Source organism: Schistocerca gregaria, chromosome 7 (assembly GCF_023897955.1).
Source record: "Schistocerca gregaria isolate iqSchGreg1 chromosome 7, iqSchGreg1.2, whole genome shotgun sequence".
Taxonomy (NCBI): domain Eukaryota; kingdom Metazoa; phylum Arthropoda; class Insecta; order Orthoptera; family Acrididae; genus Schistocerca; species Schistocerca gregaria.
In genome coordinates this window covers 332,812,838-332,839,825 of record NC_064926.1, presented here as the reverse complement: position 1 = coordinate 332,839,825, position 26,988 = coordinate 332,812,838, and the positions used below count along the sequence as shown (strand labels likewise).

The 26,988-nt window shown below is 44.0% G+C and overlaps 1 protein-coding gene across 1 annotated transcript in view; it reads left to right on the top strand.

The window, feature by feature from the left end:
• Window positions 1-2,450: 2,450 nt before the first annotated feature.
• LOC126282389 (venom carboxylesterase-6-like) overlaps window positions 2,451-26,988 on the top strand; it is a 72,325-nt gene continuing 47,787 nt past the window's right edge. The window contains exons 1-2 of the mRNA XM_049982046.1: window positions 2,451-2,633; window positions 15,304-15,580. Of these exons, the coding sequence (XP_049838003.1) occupies window positions 2,451-2,633; window positions 15,304-15,580 (460 nt within the window). The remainder of the gene's footprint in view (window positions 2,634-15,303; window positions 15,581-26,988) is intronic.

Below are 26,988 nucleotides of genomic sequence, written 5' to 3'. Positions count from 1 at the left end.
TACCCTGATCTAATAGACGTAGTTCCTTGCATGTATTCTTAACCCATTCAAATTCCACTGAAGATCCATGGTCTTACAAGAATATGATTAAAGCTAATGATGAATGACATAGTATGTAGCGTAGTAATGTAGAGCACAAACATTTAATAAAAGGGAAACAATCGTGGCTTGTTTCCACTCTACGCCGTTACTTTCTACATATTTATTTTTGGTGCAATTTTATGGGCGCTGCTCTTGTCACTGACCTAGTAGATATGTCATATTAATCTAACATCGAGGGGGAATTTTTGTTATTACAGTGATATAAACTAAAGAAATGAATCCCAATTAGCCCATCTGTTTAATGAGTTAACATTGTGGGAAGAACTGTAGTGTAATGTGGAAATTTATGTACGAGGGGCGTTCAATAATACTGCAACACATTTTTTCTGAAACTGGTTGCTTTTACTCAGGATTCCAATACGCCATATTATTCCCTACTCTTTTGGCTACATACTCCTATTTTTCAATATTATCTGCGCTCAATGCGACGCCACCTTACTGGGATGCCAGCTCTACTGGTAGACGTCGGAGCTTACTTCTTGGTGCACCAGTAACCTCCCCATCATACAGTATTGTTTCCGATGAGTGCATCCTTCACTGGGACAAACAGATGGAAGTCGGAAAGTGCAAGATTCGGGCTGTAGGGTAGATGATGAACAACAAAAATGGTTCAAATGGCTCTGAGCACTATGGGACTTAACATCTGAGGTCATCAGTCCCCTAGAACTTGAAACTACTTAAACGTAAACGTAACTAACCTAAGGACATCACACACATCCACGCCCGAGGCAGGATTCGTACCTGCGACTGCAGCGGTCGCGCGGTTCCAGACTGTAGCCCCTAGAACCGCTCTGCCACTCCGGCCGGCGATGAGAAACAGTCCAATGAAGTTTTTCAGTGCTCTTCTCAGGTGAGCAGACTTGTGTCAGGCCTTGTGTTATCATGGAGAAGGAGAAGCTAATTTGCATTTTTGTGGCGGCAAATCCGGCGCAAAAAGGTAGCGAGGGTAGCACAGTACAATCCAGAGTTGATCGCTGCAGCACGAGAGAGAACATCAAACAGAATAGCTCCTTGAGAGTTCCAGAAGATGGTCGCCATGATCTTACCTACTTAGGGTGCAGCTTTGAACTTTTTCTTCGATGTGAGGTGGTGGCTCCACTCCATATGTTACCGTTCTGTTTCCGGTTCGAAGTCATGAATCCACGTTTCATCACCTGTGACGATATACGAAAAATATAGCCTCGATCAGCCTCGTAACGAACAAGAAATTCCGCGCAGATGGTCCTTCGCTGTTCTTGATCTTTTGTTAGGCGCCGGCTGGAGTGGCCAAGCGGTTCTAGGAGCTGCAGTCTGGAACCGAGCGACCGCTACGGGGTGGTTGATAGTGATCACCTCGATCACCTCGTCGATCACCTCTAATGAGAGCGTCCACATGCTCCAACATTGCACGAGTCACAGCTCTGTGTGGGCCGGCAGGGAAGCGGGAGATCGGACAGGTTTGCTCGACCTTGTTGCTATGACGACAAACGACTCGCCCAACGACTCAACGTGCTTTTGTTCACTGCCAGCTCTCCTTAGACATTCTGCAAGAGCCTACGAATATCTGCGTTGCTTTGGTTTTCCGCCAAAAGAAACTCAATGACAGCTCTCTGCTTTGAAGGCACCTCCGTAACTGATGCCATTGCGGCGCCACCTATCTGCACTTCATGAAACTATAGAGGGTGAAGCAGGAATACTCCACGATGTCCCCCAACAAATTCCGTTTTTTTTTTCAACCAACTGGCGGAGAAAAATTTGTGTTCCATTACTTATTGAATGCCGGCCGGTGTGGCTGAGCGGTTCTAGGCGCTTGAGTCTGGAACCGCACGACCGCTACGGTCGCAGGTTCGAATCCTGCCTCGGGCATGGATGTGTGTGATGTCCTTAGGTTAGTTAGGTTTAAGTAGTTCGAAGTTCTAGGGGACTGATGACCACCACAGTTAAGTCCTATAGTGCTCAGAGCAATTTGAACCGTTTTTTACTTATTGAATGCCGCTCGTAAAAATTTACGTGCACCATATAAAACAGTTTCACAGGTGATTTGGATAAAAATGCCATACACACATACGCATTAGTTAGTTTCATAAAACATTCTTCTTAATAACAAATGTACAAAATGAACACAAAATCAGACAAATCGCGACATGAAGCAACCGGTACCACATTGAGACAATAAATGAAAAGATAGATACCCCTGCACCTAAAACAAAATGGTCCATTGCCTTTCAAGCAGTGAATCGGAACTTCTCCTTGATTTTTGGGAACAAACCATACAGCTCACGACCTGTAGTGAAATGAAAACCAAACAAAAGCTAAGACCAGATAGCGGCAAAGCCAGGAGGACGATACCACCACAGGTCGCATGGTGTATGGTCACTACTGCCAACAACTCACGCTTCCTTATGGACGTTTTGCAGGCGCAGGACGTGTACGTGACGGTGCAGCAGGGCAGGCTGAGGGGCGCCGTGGAGACGAGCGCGCTGGGCCTGCCCTACGCCAGCTTCAGGGGAGTGCCCTACGCACAGCCACCCGTCGGGGAACTACGCTTCCAGGTAAATGCTGCCACTTCTTATCCACAGACCTGTAGACGCTTCCTGCATTTGTACTCATACATCTAGAGGGCATAGACACACCTCCATGGGTGATGAACAGGCTGCTTTTGCTGTAGTCCTCACTCTGGAAACTAGTTTGATGTGAATCTCAGTGCCAGCCTGTCCTGCACAAACTCTCACATCTCTGCACGAGTACTGCAGCATACATTCACTTGAGCCTGCTCGCTATAGTCTAACGTCGGCTTTGCTCTAAAGTTTTTATCAGCCACGCTCCCTTCCGTTAAATAACTCCTATTTCTTGATGCCTGGCGATCTATCCTGTCAAACTGTATCTTCTTGTACTCAGTCCGCCTGCTTATCTGGGTGGTAACGGGTTTGCCTCCCATGCAAACGGGCTCCGACCATGTTGGAGATTTTCTTCGCTCGTGGACTGGGTGTTGTGTTGTCCTCATCATCATTTCAACCCCATCATCGGCCCACAAGTCACCCAGTGCGGCACCGACTGAAATAAGACTTGCACTTGCCGGCCGAACTTCCCCGATTGGGGCCTCCCTTCCATCGATGCCATACGCTCATTTCATTTCATTTCTTTTACTCAAGTTGTACCATTCAGACATTTCTCCCTGACACAATTCAGTTCCCGTTCCTTTGTTATCAAATCTGCATATTTAATCTTTATCATTCTTCAGTAACGCTACAATTCAACAGTTTCTATAGTTTTCTTGTACTGACTGTTATTCATGTTTATCTTCCATGTAACGCTACTATCCAGACAAATATTTACTGAAGAGCCTTAAATTTTTATTCAGTGCTGGCATGTACCTCTTTTGCTGAAACTCTTTGGTTGCTATTGCATTTCACATGATTATTCGTGATTAACCTCTAGGTTTCAAAAGACGGCTGTACAAAACTACGATACTTACAGAAGAATGACGCACATCAGTAGATAGACCATCTCCCCGAGTTTTGGTGCTGGTGGTGGTTAGTGTTTAACGTCCCATCGACAACGAGGTCATTAGAGACGGAGCGCAAGCTCGGGTTAGGGAAGGAAATCGGCCGTGCCCTTTCAAAGGAACCATCCCGGCATGTGCCTGAGACGATTTAGGGAAAACCTAAATCAGGATGGCCGGAGACGGGATTGAACCGTCGTCCTCCCGAATGCGAGTCCAGTGTGCTAACCACTGCGCCACCTCGCTCGGTCCCGAGTTTTGGTTCGTGGCATAATTGCACTAGGGGGCATTCGTGTCGGGACATGCAGATAAATCATATGCTCTACACTGTCGCATCGAATTACCTATCGCTTGCAGATATGCAACCAAGCGGACAGATTTCCAAAGTATGGTGCTGTAATTGTGACTTAATGAAATCCACGCTCTTGTTCGTACGTCCTTACTGACGTTTGCTTCATTACAGACGGTGCACGGAGCACTTGTAAATTTAGTTAAAAACCTGACCACTGATATGTGTCTGTTTTATGTACGTTTAGTAGTTTACGTGCAGTCATCTCCTCAAGCCCTGCAGGTACGAGATGGTTATAATTCAAATGCAACTACTCGCTGACGTCCAGTGTGGGCTGTAAAAATATAAATGCCATGTGACTAGGGCCTCCCGTCGGGTAGATCGTTCGCCGCGTGCAAGTCTTTAGATTTGACGCCACTTCCGTGACTTGCCCCTCCATGGGCATGAATTGATGAGGATTATGACAGCACAACACCCAGTCCCTGAGAGGAGAAAATCTCCGACTTGGTCGGGAATCGAACCCGGGCCCTTAGGATTGAGATTCTATCGCGCTGACCCCTCAGCTACCGGGGGTTGACAGGGTGGCCTGTAATTACCGTATGACAGCGAAACGTGGTAGATATGCCAATGGATTAATGCGCAAGAGATGCTGAAAAAAATTAGTTCCAGTTTCGACCACCAGAAGCAAATCTGGCGCTGTACATAGTTTGTATGACTCTAGGACATCCACATTGTCACTGCAGTGCTGCATTAAGAGAGTATCGCCGACGGAAAGGTCCGAGGAGAGACCCATGTCATTTAATGGTTTGAAGAAGATGATAATAAAATTCTAAAACATGGGTGAGCCTGGTGTGACACCTGTTGGAAGAGGAAGGCGTCCTGCGGTGGTGGAAGCAACTGACGAAGTTGCTGTCACTGTAACTGACCATGCAGCAAACGCCTCGGATAGAGCTGGTGGTCGCGCAGTGGCACGACAATTGTCCATCCCACGGTCAACAGTACGGAATGTTTTGTGGTCTGTGTTACACTGGTACCCGTACAAAATCCAGACGGTGCAGCAACTGAAACCTCATTATCTACAGCAACACTCTAAATTTGCTCCTCGGATTCTGGCACGGATCGAAGTTGATGACTTGTGGCCGGGCAATAATCTGTGAAGTGACGAGGCACATTTTACACCATAAAATGCTTTGAATTCTCAGAACCGCCGAGTTTGGGGTTTTGTTTCACTTGCCGTATGTGTCTGTGTTGTGTGAATTCTCAAGCACCTTTATTCTAGGTCCGTTCTTCTTTGAAGAGAACACACCAGATGGTCTGACAGGTGTACCGTGACGTCTGCGCGTTTTCGATACCTCCTTGAACAGCGTGTGATGCCTGCTTTGGAAGAGCTCAACTGTGTGGAAACCATTGTTATCATGCAAGAAGAGGCAACTCTTCACGCCGTTCGCCCACTGAAAGATCGGCTTAATGCAACTTTCCATGACTTCCAGGGATTTTTCAGATTCATCGCCTGCAAGATAACCTTATCGGAATCCATGTAACTTTTCGCCCTGGTGATATCTAAAAGAACGTGTTCACCAGGGACACCTTCGATCTCTACCTGATCTGACGGCGTTTTACGGATACAACATCTCGTCGACGTCTCCGGTGCTCATACTGAACGAACTGTGTAAGCATCGGTTAATACTAAAATCGATGTTATGCCTTGCTCACTCGATTGACCTATTCTGCCCACGACCCGTTCCTAATCCACTATATATGGAGACATTTGTATACGTCTTTCTTGCATTAAAAGGCCAGATTTGCACCTGGTGGCCAAATTTGAACTAATTCTTTTCCAGCATAAACTGATTCTACATTAACACATTAGCGCATATACTAAGATTCGCTGCCGTACCATAACCGGGCGAGGTGACGCAGTGGCTAGCACACTGGACTCGCATTCGGGAGGATGACAGTTCAATCCCGCGCCCGGTCATCCTGATTTAGGTTTTCCGTGATTTCCCTAAATCGCTCCAGGCAAATGCCAGGATGGTTCCTTTGAAAGGGCACGGCCGACTTCCTTCCCCGTCCTTCCCTAATCCTATGAGACCGATGACCTCGCTGTTTGGTCTCCTCCTCCAAACAACCCAACCCAACCCGTATCGTAACTTCAGCCCACACTGGACCTCTGTCAGTAGCTATAATTAAAACCATCCGGGACTTAAGAATAACCTATACATCCTCTTTACTTCGGTAATCGTCAACTATTTTCGTGGAGGTATAATAAGGATTATTCTCATGGTGTCACAAACTTGAATCAGACGTTCACCCAAACATTACTTTCTGATGGAAGCGTTTTGGTAAAAAAAAAAAAAAAAAGAAAATTGCCAGCTTGCATCATTTGCGGACGTACTAGACATTGTCATTATAGTCTGAAGGCTAAAGGAATCACATTTAATTCGGAAGTGGACTCGTCTAGACGATGTTGTCTTTTATCTACATGAAGTCTGTTTGCAGTGTTTACTTTTACGGTAGTCCTTTAATTTCTAACATTTGACTTTAGATTTCCTATCTTTCCAAGTCGGAAAAGCGTTCTGGGAGAACGCTATGAGAAGGAAAGACTGGAAACCTAGCAAACATATCTTCTCAGCATTTTCGGAAAGAGATCATAGACCGAATATAAGATTCGTCATTCCGAATTAAGAGAAGATTACAAAAACAGCAAAAAACAAAGTTACATTAATGAGGCGAAATGCGTCGTATTACTTTATCAAATAAGCGTTTCAGACCGGAAAAAATTCTGAAAATTGCTTCCAGGCACTCTATTATTCATGAAAGCACTGTAACATTTTCTGTTTAAAACATGTTACGTATAGATGGAAACTGAGAACAAGATGCAATCGTAAAAAGTAGTCTGCTAATATTTGGGGGCATCTAACATGGTAGCAGCGGCTTCACAGCAATGTACAGCGTAAATTTGCAGCGACACTCTACATACACTCCTGGAAATTGAAATAAGAACACCGTGAATTCATTGTCCCAGGAAGGGGAAACTTTATTGACACATTCCTGGGGTCAGATACATCACATGATCACACTGACAGAACCACAGGCACATAGACACAGGCAACAGAGCATGCACAATGTCGGCACTAGTACAGTGTATATCCAACTTTCGCAGCCATACAGGCTGCTATTCTCCCATGGAGACGATCGTAGAGATGCTGGATGTAGTCCTGTGGAACGGCTTGCCATGCCATTTCCACCTGGCACCTCAGTTGGACCAGCGTTCGTGCTGGACGTGCAGACCGCGTGAGACGACGCTTCATCCAGTCCCAAACATGCTCAATGGGGGACAGATCCGGAGATCTTGCTGGCCAGGGTAGTTGACTTACACCTTCTAGAGCACGTTGGGTGGCACGGGATACATGCGGACGTGCATTGTCCTGCTGGAACAGCAAGTTCCCTTGCCGGTCTAGGAATGGTAGAACGATGGGTTCGATGACGGTTTGGATGTACCGTGCACTATTCAGTGTCCCCTCGACGATCACCAGAGGTGTACGGCCAGTGTAGGAGAACGCTCCCCACACCATGATGCCGGGTGTTGGCCCTGTGTGCCTCGGTCGTATGCAGTCCTGATTGTGGCGCTCACCTGCACGGCGCCAAACACGCATACGACCATCATTGGCACCAAGGCAGAAGCGACTCTCATCGCTGAAGACGACACGTCTCCATTCGTCCCTCCATTCACGCCTGTCGCGACACCACTGGAGGCGGGCTGCACGATGTTGGGGCGTGAGCGGAAGACGGCCTAACGGTGTGCGGGACCGTAGCCCAGCTTCATGGAGATGGTTGCGAATGGTCCTCGCCGATACCCCAGGAGCAACAGTGTCCCTCATTTGCTGGGAAGTGGCGGTGCGGTCCCCTACGGCACTGCGTAGGATCCTACGGTCTCGGCGTGCATCCGTGCGTCGCTGCGGTCCGGTCCCAGGTCGACGGGCACGTGCACCTTCCGCCGACCACTGGCGACAACATCGATGTACTGTGGAGACCTCACGCCCCACGTGTTGAGCAATTCGGCGGTACGTCCACCCGGCCTCCCGCATGCCCACTATACGCCCTCGCTCAAAGTCCGTCAACTGCGCATACGGTTCACGTCCACGCTGTCGCGGCATGCTAGCAGTGTTAAAGACTGCGCTGGAGCTCCGTATGCCACGGCAAACTGGCTGACACTGACGGCGGCGGTGCACAAATACTGCGCAGCTAGCGCCAATCGACGGCCAACACCGCGGTTCCTGGTGTGTCCGCTGTGCCGTGCGTGTGATCATTGCTTGTACAGCCCTCTCGCAGTGTCCGGAGCAAGTATGGTGGATCTGACACACCGCTGTCAATGTGTTCTTTTTTCCATTTCCAGGAGTGTATTATACTTCCATGGCTATTTTACTACCCAATCGCAAAATTCCTCTATTAGTGTCATTGTCTAATTACCTCAGCGTCACATGATTTAAATCGACTGCTCTTCATCGCCTTCGTTTTAGTTTTGTTGATGCTCATCCAGTGGCGGATAGAGAAAAACTTCAAGGAGCGGGCGCTAAAAATAGCTTGAGCTACCGTCACTTTTAGCGTAATGTTGTGGCAGACAGAAACGTATAAGAACTTTTAGCATTGCAGCGCGTCAGCAATCGTAATTATCTAAATAAATTATGAATAATCCGCCTCGATTGCGAAAATTCCCGGTCTTGGGACCTGCCGTTGTGGGTGTTCATTTTAGAAATTGACTAAGCCCATTTAGGCAAGCTGTTTTTTATTTTGTTCTGAAGAAGGAGTGGTTATCCACGTTGAAACCTGGGTAAACACCGGGAATTTTCGCAATCGAGGCGGATTATTCATAATTTATTTAGAAACGTATAAAATGCAATGACGCGGATGCGCGGGCTACATATTAATGTACAACAAAAACGAAAGAACAGCGTACGGGCTGACCAGCGGGGGCGGCGCGGGAGGCAATGCGAGTGGCCACCAAGGGCCAAGGGTATCCGCCTCAGTGTTCATCTTATATCCTCTTTTCAAGCCACTATCAAATACACTCAACTAATCTTCCAAGTCATTTGCCCTCTGTGTCATAATTACAAGTCATTTTTTTACCGCTCCAGCAAGGTCTACGTTTAGTGAAGCGATACATACACACATACATTAATCCTTGTTCCACAGATCATGAATACGACATTTCGTAATGATGCGGAACGTGTCACTTTAACATAAGTTTTCTTTACACAAAATAATGAATATTTTTGCAGTTAATATTTCAGTCTAAGAATTTATTTATTGAGTAGAAGAAGTTGTCATTCAGAAATTCTTTTAATTTGCTTTTAAATGTTGGTTGGCTATCAGTCAGACTTTTAATACTATTTGGCAAATGACCAAAGATTTTTGTGGCAGCGTAATTCACACCTTTCTGTGCGAAGGTGAGATTTAATCCAGAATAGTGAAGATCATCCTTTCTTCTAGTGTTGCAGCTCTGCACTTCGCTGTTATTTCTGAACTGGGATGGGTTGTTAATGACAAATTTCTTAAGTGAATATATATGTATTACGAAGGTACTGTGAATATCCCGAGTTGCATAAATAAATGTCTGAAAGGTGATCTAGGATGGGCTCCAGCTATTATTCTGATTACACGCTTTTGTGCAGTGAATTGTTTCTCTGTTAATGACGAATTGCCCCAGGTGGAGCAAGGCTACAGTTATATAATAACCCTCAGTCCGACAACACCTCAGTTGGATGCCACAACTGTCGATAGGTACTAGGAGGTAGTAGGATATTGTACATACATTAAGAATAGCTGTGTAAAATTGAAAACCTTACTTTCAATACAGGCGTGAGAACACAGCAGGGGGCTCCACACCATCCATCCTAACGACGTTATACTCTGATTAATGACGCTGTGTGCTTTTTCATTTCTAAATTAAGCGAAAATCAGCACATGTTCCTCTTGTGTGCGTTTTACAGTTTTATAGTTTATGACAATTAATGCAGAATAATTTCCAAACAATTTTAAATTACTTTCATCCATTTAGGACTGTTGATGTTTATAAAAAATAATAATAAAGCAAATTGTGCACACGATTTTCTAAAACGCTTCTTGAAATTCAGGTACTATTTAATGCCTTGATGCACATGCAAAGAAGACAAAATCTTTACCATGTATGTACGACATGATGGCGAGAATACTGCACCTATTTAATACCGCACATTAAATGTTTTAACCAAAAAAATTCTATTGTATGTTGTATTTTATGTTTTAGCATATTTTTCTTAATTAAAAATTGTAATTCTCTGTAAATAGTTGACAGTGCAATAAAGTTCAGCTCCATTATACCGGTAGGGACAACTGTAGCTTACAGAAGAAAAGAGTGAACTGCTTTATAAACTTACGAAGATATGTGTATGTAAATTCTGAAAAACAATACTTGTGGGAAATTGTGGATGAAGATTTGAGCACATTAAGTTCTGTTTCAGAACATTCCTGGCGGATAATATTCGTCCTGCTTCATTTTTGTGTCTTCAAGTTTCTTCTTGAAACCATTTAGCTCGTTTTCCTGCTTTGGTGAACATGCATTAAGACATTTATCTCCAAATATTTCAGCAGAAATAACTATTACATTCCTGTTTCTACCATTATGTTACTGTTTTACACAAATGAATATATAATCGCTTAAAATCAACAGAATTCTACAGTTGATTCGTAATAATGCTTAAAAACTGTGGGAGGGGATATTCTGATACAATTTCGTAGTCGATTGCAGAAGCATCTTTTATGATGATGGAAATTGTGTAATGTAGACAATGTGATTGTATAGATTACCTGGAAGTAACAAAAATATATTACGAAGGGTTTAGCGTCGAATAAGATCATCACAATTAACATAAAAATTTCAGCTATCAGCGAGACTAGCCATGTGAGAGATTCTTCCTTAAAGAACTGATACAATAGTTCCGCTTACTGGAATGGACTAGTTTCACAAAAATCTGTAGTACTTAGGCAAGAAACTTTCGGTAGGATGTAAACAAAACACTTCACCAAAGGCAAAATAAACAAGGACAAAGACGATCATTTACAGTTCATGGAAAGCAGCAGTGTTACCAGCATATGCAATGCAGCCTAAACTGAATCGGTGAAAGCAAAAATGTTGCGTCTGTTTTGTGAAATAATAATGGTTTTCTATAACTGAAATAAGGAGAGTGTGGCAGCATAGATGATTATAACTCTAAAAGTTAGTACATAGCGTCATTTTTCGTTCTAGACCCAAAAAAGCTAATGAATTTATAAAACAGATCAGTTTCTCTCATCATTTAAAATATACAGTGTCCTTGAAGCGTCTTATTTGTCAAGCGGCGCTACAGCGTTTCGGCTAAGGCCTGGACAACAGGGAGCCATCTGCAAAAACTGGAAGAAACTGCTTTTGCTTCCCATGGCAGGTAACAGTTATGCTGAGTGCTTGGAAAGCTTGATTAACAGAACGAAAAAAGGACGAGGAAATGGTACAAAAGCCAGAGTTCATAAATAATGCATAAGAACTGATACGTTGCTGTGGAACACAGGCAACAGTGGACACCTCAGGTGCGATACTGAGAGCTCTGATTAGAGAAACTAAATGCCGGTTAACAAGCAATTATCATCACATGAAACATATAACGGCCAGGAGGTAGTATTTGGATTTCTCCTCCTCCAGGTGTCTCACAGATCAATCTTCGTTATGCCCAATTTGAAAAAAAAAAATCAAATTGTGTTAGCCTGGATGAAACTGCTGGCACAGAATAATGACCTAATATTCCGCTCTACCTTTTTCAGAGGGCTCATGAGTGCGATACGCAACCAGGACAGTGCACATACACAGCGTGATTCATGAAGAGATGCAAATATTTTAATACGTTATTCTGCTAGGAAAACTAAAGAAAAAAGTTCCAGATAAAAGATTTTGCCTGAAATTTAGCAACTTTGCTAATATGAAGCCATCGCAAAAATGTACGAGTTTAAAGTAAAGCATGGTTTTCATTTACTTTGTTGTTATTGGTCTGGTGAATCTAATAAAACATGTCCCAGCAGTGTATCTGTAGTAGTTTTCCAGAACATCCAGAGAAGCACAGAAGTAATTTTGTAAAAAATTTAATTTATTAACTATTTGGCCCAATTTGTTTTTTGAATTTCAGACTATTGCACAAAGTTTTCAACAGAAGTTGTAGAGAATTTAATTTTGGAAAAATAATGGTAATACCGTTACCTGAAACGATATGAATGTGTCAGATAATCTGCTTTTATTAATACCATAGCACATGTGAATTCATGTTAAAACGGAAAAAACAAAGCTTAGTGTTAAGAAAGTTGTACAATGTATATACAATTTCACAATACATTCACAACAAATGTTCAAAAATGTCTCGACCAAGTTCAATGCGTTTAGCTGCAAGTGTATGAACAGATTTTGTTGCTTGTTTCAGTTTCACAGGATAGTTTTTAATTTCGTCTATAGCATTCATAATGCAAGAAAGTAATGCTTCACGTGTATTGACTTTTTCCTCATAACTATATCTTTCATCCATCCTCATGTTTACTTTAACCTCGTACAGTTTTACGATGTATACATATTAGCGAAGTTGCTAAATTTTAGGTAAAATCCTTTACTAGCCGTAACTCCATAACTAAACATTTGCGGACCTATGTTTACATGAACTTTTTTCTTTAGGTCTGCAAATATTACACTATTTGCAGATCTTCGTGAAGCACTCTGTATATTTGAACGAGCAACTAGTAACTCAGGAGATTTGTTTCTAACTTATGCTAACGTCAGTGAAATTACGTGGAGATATTAAGTAATCGCTCACTGCGCTACTTCATATGATCTCATGCTATTTCTTAATAACTAATACCAACTGTCACAGTGGAAGTTACTCAGGTCCACACGTGATAATTCCTACAGCTAATTGTGTCATTTATGTTTAAATAGTTCACACATTGTTTCCGTAAGCACAGATTAAACTGAATGCCAAATCTGAAGTCAGTTCAAGGTACGAGCTCTGTGGACTGTTGAGGTACAACAGTTTTTCTGAACATTGTTGTTTGATTGTTACATAGCACTGTTATACAGGTTCCTCAGCAAGTGACAGCGGAGTGTTGCAAACCACACAGTCTAATGCCCTGAATTGGAACTGAGATTCCCAGGTCCTTATATACCCCAACACAGAATGGTTGCCTAATTTCGGTTTGGTTAAGTGGATTGGCTCAGTCTGGCTGCCTGCGTTTTGGATTAGAAAGCGCACCGATATTTCTGGATTGATAAGTGTCCAAAATCATTTATCATTCTCAAGGGATCCTGAGTACTACACTCTTGCTATAAGCAACAAAGAAAGGTTTTCCTCTACATACTGCAGAGATTTATTAAATGCAATATCACTTCGTTTAAAAACCTCTGTTGGCGGCGAACAGCATTCAGAAAAAACTTGAGGAACGTTTCTCAAAGCCACTTATTACATTGCCAACTCTGACTTCCATTACCTACAGTTAAAAGGTTTTTGCAAGATATTTGCCACACCTGGGTAGTTGGAGTACGATACTGAAATGCTCTACGAATCTGCGCTGTCATAGCACGTATCTTCAGAGTAGTGAAGTAGCTTAAATCACTTAATAAGAGCAAGTCTTCCGATCCAGACTGTATACCAATTAGGTTCTTTTCAGCGTCTGCTGATGCAATAGCTCCATACTTAACAATCACATATAAACGCTAACTCGATGAAAGATCCGTATCCAAAGACTTCGAAGTTACACAGGTCACATCAGTACTCAAGAAAGGCAATAGGAGTAATCCACTGAATTACAGGCCGATATCATTTACGTTGATATGCAGCTGGATTTTGGAATATATATTGTGATCCAAAAATTTGAAATCCCTCTAAGAGAACGGGCTGACACATGATCAACGCAGATTTAGAAAACATCGTTCTTGTGACACACAACTAGCTCTTTACTCAAACGAAGTGTTGAGCCCTGTCAACAAAGAATTTGAAATTGATTCTATATTTCTATATTGCCAGAGAGCTTTTGCACCTCACCTCACAAGTGGCTTGTAATCAGTTGCCTACTGATGGAATATCGTCTCAGTTATGCGTCTGGATTCGTGATTTCCTGTTAGAGAGGTCAGAGTTCGTAGTCATTGAGGGAAAGCCACCGAGTAAAACTGAAGTGATTTCTGGCGTTCCCCAAGGTATTGTTGTATTGTTGTAGGCCCTCTGTTGTTCCTTATCTATATAAACAATTTACGAGACAACCTGAGCAGCCGTCTTGGGCTGTATGCAGGTGATGCTGTCGTTTGTCGCCTAGTAAAGTCATAAAAAGATCAAAACAAATTGCGAAACGATTCAGATAAGATATCTGTATGGTGCGAACTTGGCAACTGACGCTAAATAATGAAAAGTGTGAGGTCATCCAGATGAGTGCTGAAAGGAATCCGTTAAACTTCAGTTACACGATAAATAAATCAAGCCTAATGGACGTAAATTCAACTAACTACCTAAGAGTTACAATTACGAACAACTTGGGGCAGGCGAGTCAAAGCCTGCGTTTTATTGGCAGAACGGTTAGAAAATGCAACAGATCTACTAAAGAGACTGCCTACACTACGCTTGTCCATCCTCTTTTGGAGTACTGCTGTGCGGTGTGGGACCCTTACCTGATGGATTAACAGAGTACATCGACAAAGTTCAAAGAAGGGCAACAAGTTTTGTTTTATGGAGAAATAGGGGAGAGAGTGTCACAGACATCGTACAGGATTTTGGGTAGACATCACTAAAACCAGAGCATTTCTCGTTGCGGCAGATTCTTCTCACGAAGTTTCAATCGCCAACTTTCTCCTCCTAATGAAAAAATATTTTGTTGATACAGACCTAAACTGGGAAAATCGAGCATCATAATAAAATAAGGGAAATCAGAGCACGCACGGAAAGATATAAGTGTTCGTTTTTTCCGCGCGCTGTTCGAGAGTGGAATTATTGTGAAGCTGGTTCTATGCACGTTCTGTCAGGCACGTAAGTGTGATTTGCGGAGTAGCCATGTATATGTAGATGTAGATGTAGACAGTGGTCGCCTTCATTACCTTTTTAGATGCCTTTACAGTCCATACATATATAGACGAAGTCGCTCTATCCTCCTTAGCAGACGAGAGGTTCCTGACAGCAGGCAGTTATCGGATCCATGTAGGGCTCTGTACTAAAATGGTTCAAATGGCTCTGAGCACTATGGGACTTAACATCTATGGTCATCAGTCCCCTAGAACTTAGAACTACTTAAACCTAACTAACCTAAGGACAGCACACAACACCCAGTCATCACGTAGGCTCTGTATTAGGCCTATACTCTAGTGTGTACCTGTCTAGTGACCTGATGAATCTCTTGGCAGGCACCGCAACCCCCGGCCAGCTGGGATGGTGACCGCGATGCCTTGGAGGACCCTGACCCCTGCCCACAGGTAGGGATGTCTGGAGGGTTTCAAGGCAATGAAGACTGCCTATACGTCAACATATACGTGCCTCTGAATGCATCGGGCCCTTTCCCGGTGCTCACGTGGTTTCCTGTAGGCGCCTTCAAAAGTGGGTCTGCGGCAGACACAGGTCCAGACATATTCCTGTCGCTAGACATCATTGTAGTCGCAGTCCAGCCTCGAGTCAGTGCCATGGGTAAGTAGATTTGGTATGGTCCTTGTGATCTATACATACGTGGTGTCGTGGCCGTAGATTATTCTAATGACAAATCAAAATTAGCACGAAGAATCATAAGGAAATGTAACTCATCCACGAAAGAAGCGGTTTATAAGGCTCTTGTTCGCCCAATTCTCGAGTATTGTTCATCAATCTGGAATGCCTATCAGGTAGGACTGATAGAGGAGATAGAGAAGATCTAGCGAAGAGTGGCGTGTTTCGTCACGGGATCGTTTAGCTGACGAGAGAGCGCTACGGAGATGCTAAAGAAACTCCACAGGCAGGCGTTACGAGAGAGGTGTTGTGCATCACAAAGATATTTACTATTGAAATTTGGAGACAGCATTTTTCAGGAGGAATCGAGCAATATATTACTTCCCCCCACATGCATCTCGCGATTGACCAGAAGGAGAAAATTCAAGAAATTAGAGGCAATACAGAGGCTTACCGACAATAATTTTTCGCACGCACCATTCGCAAGTGGAACAGGGTTGGAGCGATCAAATAGAGCTACCGGAAGAAGCCTCCACCACAAACCATTAGGTGGCTTGCGGAGTATGATGTAGATGTTGATGCAGATGTTCTGCCAACGAGCACTATTAAAGTTCAATCACACAGACAAAACATTATGACCATCTACTTAATAGCTTTTTTGATCACCTTTGGAACGAAATGTGTCACTGATTCTGTGTATCAGGCATCCGACAGTTTGTTGGCAGGTTTTTGGAGGTATGTGGTACTAGGTGTCTGCGCACAGATCATGTAATTCTCGTAAATAATGTGTCGCTGATATGCATACGCCGTGATGCAGCCGATAGCGACCCAGATGGGTTCTGTAGGATTTACACCAGACAAATTTGGTCGTCAAGACATCAACGTGAGTTCACTATAACGCTCCTCAAACCACTGTAGCAAGGTTCTGGCTCAGAGACACGGACACTTGCACTGCTGAAAGGTGACGTCGCCGTCGGGGAAAACATCAAGTATGAAGGGATGCAGCTGGTTCGCAGCTGTCAGCGTGTCTTCGATTACTGACCCAGATTCCATGCAAGTGCAGGAGAATGTTTCCCGTAGCATAATACCGATCCCAACAGCCAAAATCGGTGGCGTGCTGCACGTTTCGAGCGGCCGTTCAGATCGATGACGGCGTTTGTGGAAACGACCATACGCTTAGTACAGCAAAAATGTGATTCACCCGAAGAGCTGACATGTTTCCGTTGATCGACGGTCGAATCCCGGGAGTCCAGTTACCACTGCAATCGTAATTGACAATTTCGTTGGGTCAACATACATACACGTAGGGGTGGTCTGCTGCGGAACTCCATGTTCAACAATGTACGATGAACGAGGTGCTCCGAAACACTTGTGCGTGCACCAGCATTCAGCTCTTTCGGCAGATAACCTTCTATCCACTTAACAGAGCAGACAAGCCTCCGAACCTCACGTTCTGTGAAGAGTCGTGGACGTCCAACCATTCAACGTTTAGTGGTAGTTTCACCGTCCTCTTACATCTTTCTGTAGATGATCACGACAGTAGAGCGTGAACATTCGACGGGCTTCACCACTTTCGAGGCACTCGTCCACAGACTTTGCGTAATAGGAATCTGCCCTTTGTCAAAGTCGCTTATCTATCTTGATTTAATTGGAATAGCACACTCTCTGTTTCAAATAATGACCGTTTAATATTTTTTCAGTAAATAGTAGGGACAAGACACTGGTTGTCTCCTTTCATTTCGGCTAAGGGGCCGTAGAGTATTAGTTAAATAGGCCAAGGGGCCAGAGATTAATTATTTAGGCCAACGGGCCAGTGATTCAGTAGTTAGCAGAACAAATTATACCAAAGGCGCTTGTCTCTGATAAATGTTATAGACTGCGTGTGTTCAGAGGGGTATCCTCAGGAGAGTTGCTGACTGAATCTGTAGGAAGTTACTGGGCTTCATATGTATCAAGGTGCAATTGGTCCGACAACCTCACATTTAACTGTGTTTACATCAAATAAATGCTGTTAAAAGAAGACTAATAACTTGCTACTTGGACAGAGCATTTCTGCCAAACACAAGCCCTGTTCCCAGTCGCAACCGGGGAAGTTCTTCTCTCTCTCATCTCCGTTATTAAGGTTAATTAGAGCAGCAAAACGAACTTCCGTTGTCACCAACGTCCTGATTGCACCACGCGACCCACACCGGCCCTATATCGATTAAATGGACTTTTCCCAAGACGCGGGAGAGGTGCATTCTATTTCTAAGGTCTCCGGTTTTCGTTTCTACAAAATAATCACATAACAAATGTGAATCGTCTCAAAGTTTTCCCTCTGCAGCCGTAGACATCGTTCACAATGTCGCCGGTATGAACGCTCCTTTAGGAGTCTGTTTTGATGACTGGAAATAGCTGACGACTAGAAAATGTGTGACCATGGAGTGCGTCTTTCATCTTTGAAAAAAGATAGAAACTGTTAGGAGGTAGGTCAAAGCTGATTTCACAAAGACACTCCTGCATCGTATTCGTACTGTGCACCGGTGCATTTCCTTGATGAAAGATCATACGTGTGGTCTTTTCCGTCCCTTTTTTCAAAACGCAGCTCGCACCTGTCACTGTAGACCCATATGACGCAGTGGTTAAGGGTTACGCTATCGCTGTTCCTACATATGGCCACCTTTGTTTCTGTAGTGCTAACTCTGTGTGCGTCCGCTGAGCTGCTGGAACCTCAGTTACGTACTTAAAAATGGAAACCATGCCCTACCCATTGCCACAATTGTTGAAAAAATTAAGCTTCCTGCTGCCACCATCACTTGTCAGCATAATGTGGAAAACTGCCCCTCGCGGAGCCTTACGATCGCCTTTCGGTATTTGAGATACGCACCTGGTTCCACTTTCCGCATTATCAGATCATTATGCACGATTGGGCGCCAGTAAGCCATTGGAATGTCAACGGTCCTCCAAAATAACTGTCTCGAGGCCGAGACTGTTTGGTTCGCTGTCACTTGACTTTTGGCCTTCTTTGGATGCACGTTCTTCACATTCACCACCACCACACGTTTCACTCAACCGACTGAGTTTCAGTGTGTGTCACCAGAACCCGTTCTAGTTACACGAGCGACATATCATTTGCCCACCCCTCTCCCTACACGTACCCCCTCCCCCCTACAAACAAACACCTCGTGCTGTGGAGAAATCACGCCCGTAACGTGAGATTAGTTTTTATGAGAAAGACGAAAGCTTGATGGTAAACGGATCCTTGATTCCCGTGCTGCAACGAACAACCTTTGCAAGGAGCTACAGCGATAACGACCAGGGTAACAACCCCCCTCCCTCCCCCCCCCCCCCCACTCCCACCCCATCCCCATTCCGCGGTCTTTATTACTTCCGGCCACGTGCTTGACTTCAGTCTGCTGGCAGCAATGGAGGGAGGATGTTTGAGAGCGCCAGCCACTCGTCTTCGCGAAACAAGAGAAAAGTAATAAAGAAACGTCGACTGAAGGTCCCGAGATAAAAGCCGGCAGATAATACATCGTCGGTTCAGCTCTCGTGTCTATAGGGACTTTGTACGCTGACAGACCGTAGACAGAATGTCTCGCTATGTTGTTTGTTACTTTGTGATAGTGGCTGATTTCCATGGTCGCCAGTGGCGTGTACATACCTTACCTCCCATGAAAGTGTAAAGTTAATTGTCACATGTAACATGCTGAAGTGGTATTGTGTTTCCTATTAACGAAAGGCTTGGGTAAAATTTGAGCTCACTTAGATGGAGACTTAATCGAAAAGTTTACATTTCAAATGTATTTGTACTAACTAGGACAATATTTCATAGTGGAGTCAGTGGTGGTCCATAACCATACATTCGCAGTTCTCTAGTAAACAGCAAGTTTGAGGACTCGGGATTACTAGAATGCTTTTGCTAGTATTATCCTATAATTTCGTATGTGAGTTTTCGCTACGAATTATAATACACCCTGTACACAGATTCGTGTATTGTCTGGGCATTAAACCGATTGTGGGTGCTACCCAACGCAAGTAGAGAAAATTAATGAATAATCGCTCTTCTTGCAGTGGGGGATCACGATTTCTACAATCAAAATCAGTCCTCAGTCTCAACGCTGCCGCTAGCGCTCTGTGTGTGCCATAGAGTGCTGCCATCTGTGTCACCTATATATAAACGGCGTCTGTGTGGTTAATGTGAAAACACGCGAAGGACAATAACAAAACAGATCATGTTTTGCTGGACGTATGCCAGTCTTTCCGAAATTGATCAGCACAATCTCAATTTGTTTCTTGGTAGTGAATGAAAGGTTCATCATTGTTGCATTATGAGATGGTTCTTCTTCTCAGGGACAGTGTACAAGTCTTCCAGAGCTTTTACAAAAATGAGTGTTCCACCAACTGAACCTGACTGGCGCCAGTCATGCTCATGCCTCAACTCCACTCTACCTGTCAACACCTCCAAGTACTGGTAAGCTTTCCACCACCTTACTGGTAGCCATCCCACCCTGCATTACCCTATCCTCCCCATTTTGATTACTCCCTCTTCCCCACTGTCCTTGACTGCACTGATAGCTTTGTCCCACCACTCGCCCCCAGCTTTCAGTACTTGGGTCAATTACCTCCCCTCAGACATCAACACTCCCGTCACCGCACACGACATCACAATTGCCCTCCACTCCAAATGCAACAGCGCCTCTGGTCACGGTGGCCCACCTACTGCCACCTCAAGGCATCCCCCCATCCTTCCTGCCTGTCCTTGCTACCCTTTACAATGCCCTCCTCTCCACTGTCTTTTACCCCAACCTGTGGAAGACTTCCTATGTCCTGTTGTTCCCTAAACACAACAACCCCCCCCCCCTTTGATACCTGTTCCTATTGTCCTATCTGCCTCTCCTCCAAGTTCAGTAAGGTCTTCGAGACCATCCTCTCCTGCCACATTCACCGCCACCTTAACCAGCACCACCTCCTTCCCCATACCCTGTGTGGCTTCCAGCCTTCCTTCTCAGCCGACGACTTGCTCCTTAACCTTACCAATCTTCTTTCCCTCCAACTTAGCTCCCATCGCTCCACTATCTTTGTTTCTCTTGACCTTCAGAATGCCTACAACCATGAGCAGCATCCCGGGCTCCTCTTCAAACTCTCCCTATCAATTTCGTCTGTCTCGTTGCTTCCTTGCTCTCCCATCGTCCCTCCTATGTCAATATCCACAATTCCAACTCCCATACCTTCTATCCCTCCGCCAGCATGCCCCAAGGCTCCATCCTTTCCCTTCTCCTCTGTCTTCTGTACACTGCTGATATGCCCAAACCTCCTCCACCTGTTCAATTTGCTGATAACACTGGAATCCTAGCACTTTATCCAACCCTTCAACAGTCCCATATACCCACCAAACCCACCTTGACCATTTCAACACTTGGTGCAACCAGTTGTTCCTTTGTAACAACCCCTCCAAGACCCAGGCAATCATCATAGGCTGCACCATGCACTCCTTCTGTCTCCATGATTTCTACCTAACCATTTATTGCCATCCTGTCCACCTCACTCCTATTGTCAAATACCTTGTCCTCACCCTCAACCGACACCTCACCTGGACTCCCCATCTCCTTACAATCCAACACATAGCTCACAACAGATTCCACCTCCTGAAACTCCTGTCTGGCCAGACATGGGGACTGCATGCTTCCACCATCCTTCACACCTACAAATCCTTGATCCGCCCACTCCTTTGTAATGCCAGCGTAGCTTGAATTTCCACCCCTCCCAGGTTCTATAAAACCCTCCAAATCCTCAAAAGCCATGTACACCATCTCCCCTTTCTTATCTGCCTTCCCTCTCCCACATATATGCTCTATGACCTCACCCCTTCCCCCACCTTCTCCTTTTCCTTGAACATATCCACACCTTGTATATTGAATGCTGACTCGACCTCCCCCACCCCCTGGTGTCCCCCTTCCTCTCCACTGCTAGCCCATTGCCACACCCTTACCATAGTGTCTCACCCTCTCTTCATCTCCACATCCTCCACCTACTTTCCCAATGCAGCTTCCAGCAACTACCCCTCCCAGATGATGAGCTTCCCCTGACGTCTGCACTCCTACCAGCTGTAACCCCACCTTCCTCCTGCCTCCTCCTCAGAGCTCCCTCTCCTCCCCCTCCCTTCTCCTGAGTGGCTTTCCCCGTCCCACACCCCCTCCCTCTCCTGTGCTCCCATTCAGTGTCTCTGCACTCCCTCCTGCCCTGTCTTCCTTCTTCATGTCCCACCCTACCCATTTCCTGCCTCTTGGTGCATCTCCTGCCCCTCTTTTCCTCTTCATCCCACCGCCCAGTCCCAGTCCCCCCACTGCACCTTTTGCCCCTCTTTTTCCCTCCTCCCCAGCCTCCAGTCCCTCGGCAGGTCACTACCAGTGGTTTTTTATTCTTCATGAGTGCTCTGTCGTTTCCAGTGGTTTTTTTGTCTTCTTCTGTGTGATTTTTATCATGTGGCCGACTTTTAACTTCTGTTTGCTTCCATGTTTTTTAAGTCCACTTTGATTTGATAGCTGTGTTCTTTTAACTTTATGTAGACTTTTTAACTGTCCCCCATTGCATGTCCCCTTCTAAGTGTATATTTGAACTCCCATCATTTCCCCTTTTTATCTCCCCTTCTTTATGTGATCATCCTTCTGTATTTCTGTAAAGCCAATTGGCTGAAGAGTGGTGGACTATGGCACTGCCAGCCCTCCCCTGTCCATATGCGACAGTGGAATGAAATTACAATAGTTGTTGTTGTTGTGGTCTTCAGCCCTAAGACTATTTTGATGCAGCTCTCCATGCTACTCTATCCTGTGCAAGCTTCTTCATCTCCCAGTACCTATTGCAACCTACATCCCTCTGAATCTACTTAGTGTATTCATCTCTGGGTGTCCCGCTACGGTTTTTACCCTCCACGCTGCCCTCCAATGCTAAATACGTGATCCTTTGATGCCTCAGAACATGTCCTACCAACCGGTCCCTTCTTCTTGTCAAGTTGTGCCACAAACTCCTCTTCTCCCCAATTCTATTCAATACCTCCTTATTATTTATGTAATCTACCCATATTCTGTAGCACCACATTTCAAAAGCTTCTATTCTCTTCTTGTCCAGACTATTTATCGTCCATGTTTCACTTCCATACATTGCTACACTCCATACAAATACTTTCAGAAACGAGTTCCTGACACTTAAATCTATACTCGATGTTAACAAATTTCTATTCTTCAGAAATGCTTTCCTTGCCATTGCCAGTCTACATTTTATATCCTCTCTACTTCGACCATCATCAGTTATTTTGCTCTCCAAATAGCAAAACTCCTTTACTACTTAAGTGTCTCATTTCCTAATCTAATTCCCTCAGCATCACCCGACTTAATTCGACTACATTCCATTATCCTCGTTTCCCTTTTGTTGATGTTCATCTTATATCCTCCTTTAAAGACACTGTCCATTCTGTTCAACTGCTCTTCCAAGTCCTTTGCTGTCTCTGACAGAGCTACAATGTCATCGGTGAACCTCAAAGTTTTTATTTCTTCTCCATGGATTTTAATACCTACTCTGATATTTTCTTTTGTTGCTTTTACTGCTTGCTCAATATACAGATTGAATAGCATCGGGGAGAGGCTACAACCCTGTCTCACTCCCTTCCCAACCACTACTTCCCTTTCATGACCCTCGACTCTTATAATTGCCATCTGGTTTCTTTACAGATTGTAAATAGCCTTCGCTCCCTGTATTTTACCCCTGCCACCTTCAGAATAAGAAAGGGAGTATTCCAGTCAACATTGTCAAAAGCTTTCTCTGAATCTACAAATGCTAGAAACGTAGGTTTGCCTTTCCTTAATCTTTCTTCTAAGATAAGTCTTAGGGGCAGTATTGCCTCACGTGTTACAACATTTCTACGGAATCCAAACTGATCTTCCCCGAGGTCGGCTGCTGTCAGTTTTTCCATTCGGCTGTAAAGAATTCGCGTCAGTGTTTTGCAGCTGTGACTTTTTAACTGATAGTTCGGTAATTTTCACATCTGTCAACACCTGATTTCTTTGGGATTGGAATTATTATATTCTTCTTGAAGTCGGAGGGTATTTCGCCTGTCTCATACATCTTGCTCACCAGATGGTAGAGTTTTGTCATGACTGGCTCTCCCAAGGCCGTCAGTAGTTCTAATGGAATGTTGTCTACTCCCGGGGCCTTGTTTCAGCACAGGTCTTTCAGTGCACTGTCAAACTCTTCACGCAGTATCATATCTCCCATTTCATCTTCATCTGCATTCTCTTCCATTTCCATAATATTGTCCTAAAATACATTGCCCTTGTATAGGCCCTCTATATACTCCCTCCACCTTTCTGCTTTCCCTTCTTTGCTTAGAACTGGGTTTCCATCAAAGCTTTCTCCAAAGGTCTCTTTAATTTTTCTGTAGGGAGTATCTATCTTACCCCTAGTGAGATAAGCCTCCTTTTTGCCTGCTTCATTTACTGCGTTTTTATGTTTCCTCCTTTCATCAATTAAATTCAGTATTTCTCCTGTTACCCAAGGATTTCTAATAGCCCTCGTCTTTTTACCTACTTGATCCTCTGCTGCCTTCACTACTTCATCACTCAGAGCTATCCATTCTTCTTCTATTGTATTTCTTTCTCCCATTCCTGTCAATTGTTTCCTTATGCTCTCCCTGAAGCTCTTTACAACCTCTGGTTCTTTCAGTTTATCCAGGTCTCATCTCCTTAAATTCCCACCTTTTTGCAGTTTCTTCAGTTTTAATCTGCAGTTCATAACCAATAGATTGTGGTCAGAGTCCACCTCTGCCCCTGGAAATGTCTTACAATTTAAAACCTGGTTCCTCTGTCTTACCATTATATAATCTATCTGATACCTTCTAGTATCTCTAGGATTCTTCCATGTATACAACCTTCTTTTATGATTCTTTGCTCTATGCAGAATTCTACCAGATGGCTTCCTCTTTCATTTCTTACCCCCAATCCATATTCACCTACTATGTTTCCTTCTCTCCCTTTTCCTGTTCTCGAATTCCAGTCACCCATGACTATTAAATTTTCGTCACCCTTCACTACCTGAATAATTTCTTTTATCTGATCATACATTTCATCAATTTCGTCATCATCTGCAGAGCTAGTTGGCATATAAACTTGTACTACTGTAGTAGGAGTGGGCTTCGTGTCTATCTTGGCCACAATAATGCGTTCACTATGCTGTTTGTAGTAGCTTCCTCCTATTTTTTTAAATTCATTATTAAACCAACTCCTGCATTACCCCTAGTTGATTTTGTATTTATAATCCTGTATTCACCTGACCAAAAGTCTTGTTCCTCCTGCCACCAAACTTCACTAATTCCCACTATATCTAGCTTTAAGCTATCCATTTCCCTTTTTAAATTTTCTAACCTATCTGCCCCATTAAGGGATCTGACATTCCACGCTCCAATCCGTAAAGCGCAAGTTTTCTTTCTCCTGATAACGATGTCCTATTGAATAGTCCCGTCCTGGATATCCGAATGGGGGACTATTTTACCTCCTGAATATTTTACCCAAGAGGACCTCATCATCATTTAACAATACAGTAAAGCTGCATGCCCGCGGAAAAATGACGGCTGTAGTTTCCCCTTGCTTTCAACCGTACGCAGTACCAACACAGCAAGGCCATTTTGGTTAGTGTTACAAGGCAAGTTTAGTCAATCATCGTGACTGTTGCCCCTGCAACTACTGAATTACTGAAAAGGCTGCTGCTCCTCTTCAGGAACCACACGTTTGTCTGGCCTCTCAACAGATACCCCTCCGCTGTGGTTGCACCTACAGTACGGCCATTTGTATCGCTGAGGCTTGCAAGCCTCCCCGCCAATGGCAAGGTCCATGGTTCATGAGGGGGATTACAATAAAGAAAGAAAAAAACAAACAAGTTAATCTGTGCTGCTTCAGATGAGAGCCATTTCAGTATGGCAGACCTGTTTCATGTTCACTTATTTCCCTCCAGACAATCACTGACTCATATAACCAATTTATGAATATTTCCTGATCTGTTTGATGACATTTGTCCTTCATTATTTCCGCAGTTCGTTTTGGAAAAAAACGTAGTCAGGGGGACAAAACTGATTTATTTGACTGATCTTTACATAACTCTAAAATACACAGACAGTTCTCAAAACCAGACCGAGCTTTGACTAAATGTGATAGACAGCCACGCTAAAGATTCACCAAGAAAATTCCAGTCAGTTGCCAAGTAAAACAGTTAGGAGGAATAACCACAGAGAAGTCCTAAATCGTAGCCAGGTAGAACAGGGTACAGTGGCAGCAAGAAATGTCTGTGAAGCACAGAACGAAATGGGCTACCGTGGCAGCAAGAGTGCCTGTGAAGCACAGAACGGTCTGGTTGTTGTGCTTCACTGGACACGCAGATATATTAGCCGCCTGTCGTCAACAGCTCCGACATGTGATCCATTTATTTCGCCATCTCGAGGTGGTCACTGAAGTCTGTGCAGAGAGGAATTCAGGCTATTGAAGGTAGACTTATAGCAAGTTCTAAGGTGTCTGACCCTCCGGTCTGCTGAGTCCTGTTGGCTAGCGGGGTGCACTCAGCCCTTGTGAGGCAAACTGAGGAGCTACTTGATTGGGCAGTAGCACCTCCGGTCTCAGAAATGAGATACGGCCGGGAGAACAGTGTGCTGAGCACATGCCCTCCATCCGCATCCATTGACGCCTGTGAGCTGAGGATGATACAGCGGCCGGTTGGTGCCTTTGGGCCTTCGTTGCCTGTTCGGGGTATATATATATACCTTTTTGAAAGGAGCTATATATATATATATATATATATATATATATATATATATATATATATATATATAGCTTGTTTCAAAAAGGTACCAAACTGGACAAATTTTCCAGTAGACAAGAAAAATTTCCTGTAGCCACAAAAGTTCTCATATGCAAACCATAGTTGATATGCACAAACCATAGTTGATCTGCAGCTTATCTGGGACTCACTGACGTGTCTTTTGGAAAATTTTAAAACATTCCTCATTGTTATTGTACAGTTATTGGGAATTTAATTTTGTAATTGGTACTTTTTGTCATAAAAACTATTTTCAAAGTGTACAAACTATGCTTCATGAACGCAGAGTGAGATTTTCACTCTGCAGCAGAGTGTGCGCTTCCTGGCAGATTAAAACTATGTGCTGGACGAAGACTCGAACTCGGGGCTTCATGCTTCATGAACAAATAACATTTATTGCAAATGACTTTAGAGGACATGTTCATCAATCAAAACTTTAGAACATAACTTTATCTTTCTCTTACTTAGAGCATAACTTGTCATGTATTAATTCTCTACTGAAACTTCTAGAATGGGAGTTACTTCAAGTCTTACAGAATTGTAAGAATTTTTAACAG